The 7554-nt window shown below is 44.0% G+C and overlaps 1 protein-coding gene across 2 annotated transcripts; it reads right to left on the bottom strand.

Moving 5' to 3' along the window:
* Positions 1 to 682: 682 nt before the first annotated feature.
* On the bottom strand, positions 683 to 2286 carry LOC124652866 (RNA-binding protein BRN2-like). Of its 2 annotated transcripts, none has more exons than XR_006987766.1 (3): positions 1550 to 2286; positions 1342 to 1453; positions 683 to 822 (listed from the first exon to the last, which is right to left on the bottom strand). XR_006987766.1 is itself a non-coding variant. In XM_047191914.1 (3 exons), exons 1-3 carry the CDS (start codon positions 2258 to 2260, stop codon positions 813 to 815), a joined length of 264 nt encoding a protein of 87 aa, XP_047047870.1. In that variant the 5' UTR covers positions 2261 to 2286; the 3' UTR covers positions 683 to 812. The 2 variants fall into 2 exon arrangements, 1 of the variants encoding a protein (XP_047047870.1); XM_047191914.1 differs by having other exon boundaries at positions 2119 to 2286.
* Positions 2287 to 7554: the final 5268 nt, after the last annotated feature.

The following is a 7554-nucleotide window of genomic DNA, read 5'->3' as shown; positions in this document are numbered from 1 at the left end:
CAGAAGTATTAAAGCAAAGGGCCACAACACTAAACACAAAAATCATTGGTTTCATGCAACAATGGCACAAGCATTCTTTTACCTCAATTGCACTCCACCTGAAGAAGAGGATCAGAATCATTAGGGTTCATACTCTACTGCATGATGAGTTTGTTCAGTGATCATACAGAGAGGCCTAGAGAGAGCTGGATATTCTTGCAACCCTAAACATTGTTTTGGTTATAGCTACTGTTTTCTACTATGTTTATGTCCACCAGAAATGCACTACAGAAAGGATGACTTCTTCATTGCGAAAAGTTCAGTAGTTGGAAATGTAGTGACTTGAGCAATAGCAGCATAACGGGCAAGACCCCATGACACTTCAACGGTTCACATGGAGAAGACAGATACATCATCGCAGGCTTAAAAAGGGAAAGTCATTCTCATGAGTTAGAAAATGCACAATGAGGGTATAAACTGACCACTTTGCAAAACGTGCCCCCTGCTTGTAGTACTCGGCACATCTTGAAGCCAATCCATCTAGACCTTGGCACTGAGATTCATTGTTGGATCCTGGCAACAGAACCAAACCGTTTGGGCAAGACAACAGAAATCAATTAAATCAAATTAGAATGGTGAAACTGACTTGCTAACTAAAACAACACAAGGAATCTAAGATCTTCAGATCATTGAATGCGCTCCTTGTCAACCTTGATACCGGGCATGATATTCTGGTCCTTGAAGCAGTCAACAAATGTCTTGCCATCCGTAGTTGACTCGTAAAGAGTCCTCAACATAATAGCATCAGAATTATACTCCAAGACCAGCAGTGGTCAGCAGAAGCTGCATGTAAGCCTGGCAGTTAATTCATATGATGTCCAAACCAATGGATGCTAGTCTCTTTCCGCATGTTGCATTTGACTCATCAAATGGTGTGTAAACAAGCAACAATCAGACAGAAGACAAGGACACAAGCTACAAACAGTACAGCAAAGAGATAAACATTAAAACAATTTAAAGCAGTTTCATGTTTAAAGATGAAACACCATGTTTCATGTCATTGCAGAGATTGACATTAAAGATGATTAACATTAAAACCACCACAACAGCTTAGAATACACATATCAGAAGTTAATTTGATGTAACTCGGGTTGCCTTTTGTAAACCACTTCCTGGTTTACCTTTAGCTTCTTTTTTCCTTTTACAGTAAACGGTGCATAAATCAAGATGGTTTACAAAGTCTTTACACACTATATCCAGTGATGAAACATGAGACGTGCTCTAACCGGATGTATTAGCAACAACACAAGCACAGCAAGCAAATTCACAGACATCAGATAGCACAATAGATATTACTCTTACTTTGAAAAAAGCTTGCAGACAGCAGAACCTCCAGCCTGGAGACGTTCCAGAACCTCCAGCGCAGGTTCTCTAGCCGGTTGCTCCGCTCCTGGCTGTTTCGCGTCGCCACCACCTGCAATTAATCAACCCATCATCATGAGCGACCGAGAACCAGAGCACCTACGATTAAGCTAGAACGAGCGGCCATGGTCGATTGCTTAATTGCTACCTTTGTCCATGTCTTGTGGAGGGCCTTCTCGTAGATGCTCCTGGCCACCTCGTCGGGTTGTATGCCGTGCTAGACTCCTCGGCCGCGCAGGCTAGTGCCAGTGACTTCGCCGACCTCCTTCTCCTTCGCCTTCCTAGCAAAGGAAAGACGGGTCAAGCCCCACAGTCTACGGATCGAGCACCGCCCCTCAGAGATCTTGGATCACCTACGAAAAAGTCTAACATTGAAGCTGGAGATTGAGCGAGGCAGCGTGGCGGAGACAGACGGGGGCGTAGCTGCGGGAAGAGAAGAGGTCCAGAGCCGTGGAGTCGGGATCCAGGGTAGGCGCTATTCTGCTGAGCTACAGGGGACGTGCGACCTGTGGGGATGGGGATTGCAGGTCGGGACAAGGTGGCGACGGGCAGCGCCGTACAATGGCAGTAACATACGCGATCGAGAGAGAGGTGTGGGGATCTGGAGAGAAGAAGTCCTATGCGAGGCGGCGTGTAGGAGACAGGAGGTGCGGGATGATGGGGTGGAGGGAAGGAAAACCCGGCGTTGCGGGTTGGGGCATACGGATCCGGACGAACCTCGCAAGATCTTGGTGGCCGTGTCGCGGATGACGGTGACCTCGTTGATGATGGCGACGTCACAGAACATGGCGGCCTGCTCGACCTCGGTCATGAGTTTGGGCACCTGGCCGACGAAGAGCTTGATGGCGCTCTCCTCCATGCCGCCCCGTCTTCGCCGGGGGCAGCGCCACCTCCCGCGGCCGCGACAGGCTGCTGCTCCAGTGTCCTCCTCCATTGGACCCCGCGCCACGTGGGTGGCTGGCGAGAGCTGGCTGGCTTGCTTAGGGTTTGCGTGGGCGGCGCGGCGGCGTGGTCTGGTCGCGTGGGCGCGGTGGGGATTCGATCAGAGGGGGCTTTTCGGGGGGAAAAAACCGACATCATGGCATTCGTGCGTATTATGTGATTTGTTGGGCTCTGCCCATTTGCGCGCGAGTAACGCTGGACGAAGCGACGACCAAACGTTTGACGTATTGTGATGGCAGAATAAGGAACCAGTTTAGTCTTTTTAAGTAGTAGAGATAGAGATTGCCTTTTACTACCGAAGATCCTTTATTATCGAGCATATATGAGTGCTACATTGGTTAAGTTATTTTTCTATGCAAGAAAAACATACTTTGTTTTTTCATCGCAAGAGGTATATGCCCGTCACATTTTGCCCAAGTAGGAAATGCAACTGAATTTGGTGCCATTACATAACCTGGAGCTGTTCATAGCTGCAAACTGCATATACCTCTGTGCAACTACAATGTTCATCACAAATCTCACAATTGCAAAAAAAAAAAAACAAGATAATAAAATTTAAGAAAGCATAGGATGCTTCTGTCAAGATATCCAACATAAGCAAAGCCAAGATTCATGTTGCGAAGGGGGAACTTAAGAATACAATTGAAATTTACACGAGCAATTTAAGATTCATACTTCTGTTCAGAAAGTCTTGAATTGTTGGATGACCGATGCTCCTTCTGCCATGAACCTATTTTATCAAATGTCAGTCAATCTATTTTCTAAATTAACTTGTCTCCAAGCGATTTGACCACCATAATCTTTTCTTGAATTCAATGCTTTTTTAGTTAGTACTTCTTGACATAAGTTATTTTTGTGTTATCAATTTCATTTCTAAATTAACTATGTGTGAAAGACATGTACTGAAATCTATGTCTCATCACCTGTACTTCATAAGATAAAGTAATGATGGCTCTATTTTTCATGCTGGCTACTGAAAATTTCAGGAATAGAGATCGTAATTCATTTTTTACTACTTGTCTACAAGCGGTATCAAAGAAAGAAGGGTACTGTTGTAGATCAATTCGCTCCTTTCACTACATGTCAACTCGTAAATTCTTAAAACTGCATCTATGGTGCACTGAAGTAATACTTGCATAGTAGCAGTAGATGTACTCCTTTCGGTGCATTGGATCGAGGTCTGATTAGGTTGTCCTGATCATGATTTTTGGGAATAATATCAGAAAATGTCAGGGCTACATCTTTGTCAGAATCAAACAAACATGGGATATTGCAACGTAGAAGGATGGGCGACTCTTTTCAAGTTGAGGAGATATGTGGCTTTGCAAGTATGAAGAGGTGTTCCCTTATATATTACTCGTACGGAAGGAAATCACATCTGATTCGTATTATTTTTTAGGGTCCCAGAGGTGTGTGTAACCTTGTTTTTGCGGGAAAAAAATCCTTTGGAATGGTGCATACAGGTCTCTTGTTGATGTGAAATCCATCTCTAGGATGCGAGCAATTTGAAATCTTACTCAATAAGAGATAGGTAGATAAATTATTGCTTTTATGCTTATGCCGTCAAATTATAGTTTTTTATTTAAGAATTTTTTTTTTTGAAATACTATGTAGTTATCCTACACACTTGAAATTTTATGTGTATACATGATATAAGAAAAAGCAAATGTAAAGAGTTCATGGCAACGCACGGGCACTCAACTAGTTTTAGTATCTAGACAGTATTCAATTCTATTTAATTTTGATTTGTTTGTCATTAGAGCTTAGAACAAAATTACATTATCCATTGCATAACGCTAGTAAAAACAGGCTGAGTAATTCTGGAAGATTTCAGTTCGTATTTTTTTTATGGAAGCTCTCTGGATATAGGACCGATACCACTAAGGGCCTGTTTAGTTAGGAGGATTTTCATAAGGCAGAATAGGAAAAACATAGTTGTAGAATATCATGACATGTTGAACCTTACAAGATTTGAAAACTCGGGAATATACATACGTTCAGACCTTCTCTTTTTTCACTTTACACCATTGTCTTAATCCTCCCAAATTTATGTGCAGGATTCTGAAAATGCGAGAATAAAAAAAACACATGAATATGATAGACCGCATTTTCAAATAGATCATGTGAAAAACAAAAAAATTACGAGTCTTGTAAGGTCCCAGGTTTAGAGACGATCGAGGGGTAGATTTTAGAAAGGGATGTGCATTGCATAGTAAATTCTGGGGAAATTTCGCGCTTTTAAACAAAAACTGCATCGAAGGGGGACAAGTTTCTCTCTCGACACCTTACAGGGTTAGGGTTTCGAGAGTGCGACAAACTTGCAACTCACCTAATTAAATTAGGGTTTTGAGAAGAGAGGAGAGTATAGCATTACAACTTAAGTTGCATGATTGAATCCAAACATAAGAACGTTTGAATTTCAAATTTAAACATCATATGAATATCTCATAATTCAAAATTGAGGTAATTCATTAAACAAATATGAATAATCAAGAATATAAACATTACATTTATTTAGTAAAGCTCATTAGGAAAACCTTGAGCTTTATTGATATTCACACAAAATACAATGTCAATTACAATATCTAGAATTGAGATATAAATTTACAACACATTACAAGAATTGGAGAAATAGAAAATTAAAAGAAAAAGAAAAGAAAATTACAAAGTAAATGATCTATCCTAAATTCTATAAGATGAGTTAATCTTCATCTTGATCATTCCAAAGTCCCCTGCACACAAACATAACAAAAAGAGATTATGCCAAGTGGTAAAACCACTTGGCAGGTTAGTAGAAGAATGAAATTGAGTAGATATGGATCAGCTCTGCCGAGCTGATCATCTCACAGCCAAGACACAAGCCAGATACCAAGCATGTGCACACACACACAGCCTAGCAGCTCACCAGGTCTTGTGCATGCACAACAGCACACACAAGCCTGGGGAGTCACCAAATTGGTGCCAGGCCAAGCTGTCGACCAGAGATGCAAAGGCAGGTCATATAAATACTTTTCACAGCCAAAACCCTAGTCACTTGTTCAGCCATTGACAAGCAGCAGTGGTAAGTTCACCAAGAACACCAAGAACACTTAGAACAGGAAGAACAACAAGCCACCAGAAACCATCCAGGGACAGTTTCACCAAGAACTGTCAGCTGTGAGCAAGTAGCAGATGGAGTAAAGCACCACAAGCTTGCAAGGAGGAGCAGGGAAAGCAAACCAAGCATCACAGAAGCAATCCTCTACACCAACACTTAATTCTAGGAGCTGGAGTAAGGTATACCACACAAGAGCCTGAGCAAGATCATATCTTGCTCATACTTAAGCATGCTTGCATCACAGAGCACTGTAAGGGTAGAAAACCCTGGGTGTATCATCATTTGGTTACTAAACCAATTGGTGCCAAGCAAGTACAACCAAGGCTAAAAGGAAAATAAACCAGTGGAACACCGGTTGTGACAACATAGTGTCAAAACCGAGAGAAATCCAAGCATGGATTTACTCCTTGCAGCCATTCAGAATCACAAAGCACCTATTGACCTAGCTAAACCATCAGATTGACAGGCAACATGTGCCTATCCTAATTATCAACATCAAGGCTATCGGAAATTCACTAAGTGACTAGCCGATGAGCATCTATCCATCACGTAAAGCCACCAAATAGGGGAGCCATCCCGAGGCAGCACATGAATACCGCCAGGATCACCTCAACCACTGAACCAATTCCAACAAAGAAGCCATGCACAGATATCATTACCCAGAAGGGTTCAAATGAAGCTAGGGTCCCCAATATATGATTGGCATCCCTCTAGCTTAACTAAATTCATTCATATGATCATCACTGCAGAAGCAGCTCACATCATTTATCTACTCAATGAATCAAAGCTACACGGATAAATGAAACGAGAAGTAAGCTATGCACCGAGGCCATGCGAGATGATCCAATGGATCATTGCGTATAGTAGCGAGGGGCTTGAGCAAACACCAAGGAGTACAAACACAAGCCGAGTGTGTTACACCGACATCGGAGAGCATCGACTAGACACAAGAATGAAACAGAGACCATTCACCAAACAATTGATGATCATAAGACCATCAGGACTTGACCAAGCATGCCGTAACCAAGCCTAGCATCAACACTTTAACCATATAAATTGAATGGCCACCGAACAGGAACAATGGCATAGCAGACAATCAAATATATGTCAAATAATTATATGCAGTAACACATCATCAAGAGAGGGTATTGTCTAGCCCAAAAGCATGCTCAGGGGAGCATGTCCATGAATTATAGCACACTGAAGAGCACCCAGGTGCACTGGTTCTTGCAAATTTGCAAGAGTTGCACACTACAATCAAGCCAGAGCAGTATATATGAACACATTTGATGTCAGGTAAGCATAGAAACAAGAACAGAGGCACAGGGAAGAAATCTAGCAAGTAAAGCAAGCTTTCACAGGCACATAGCTTAGCAATCTTGCGCAGTAGCACACGCATAAGCGCAGCAGAAGATAGCATAGCAGGAGCAGGCAAACATGGCGCCGCAGAAGAACACGAGCAGCTCTTGCGCAGGCAGTGCACATCACGAAGAAGAGGTCTAGAGGAGGAAGAAGGTCGGGCACGTGAGGGGAGCAGGAAAGGAGGCGCACTTACCCGAGTCGAGGAGAACAAGCGCAGCCATGGCGGCCACGGCGGCACACGCCGGAGCGCGGCGGCGCCGAGGCCAAGCCAGGCCATGGCAGCACCACACAGCACCACGGCCAGTGCACAAGCAACACCGCGAAGATCGGGGCGCCGGCAGCGGCGCATCGCCATGAATCCTTGCGGCCGTGGTTGCGGGCGAGTTGGGGCCGCATGGTGGCGTGGATGAAATCCAAATCGACGCGGACCACCGTGTCCGCCGTCGAAAGGCGGATCAGATCCACCGATCTCGCCGGTGGCGGCGGCTCCGAGTTGGTCGGAGAAATTCCGAGAAGGGGGCAGGACGAGGAAATCGCCAGAGAGGCGAAGGGGATTAGGGTTAGGTCGAGCGGCGCGGGGAGAGGGAGTGAGCAAGCGACCGCTCGGGTCGGTTGGACCCAAGCTGGTCTAGCCCAACCCACTGGGCTCCACTGACAGGTGGGCCCAGGGGCAATATAGACATTTCACAATTTCATTTAAAACAAGAAAACTTGGAAATTTAATAGAAAATTAATAAGAGCTCTAAAAAAAT

Source organism: Lolium rigidum, chromosome 5 (assembly GCF_022539505.1).
Source record: "Lolium rigidum isolate FL_2022 chromosome 5, APGP_CSIRO_Lrig_0.1, whole genome shotgun sequence".
Taxonomy (NCBI): Eukaryota; Viridiplantae; Streptophyta; class Magnoliopsida; order Poales; family Poaceae; genus Lolium; species Lolium rigidum.
This window is presented reverse-complemented; position numbering and strand designations above follow the sequence as displayed.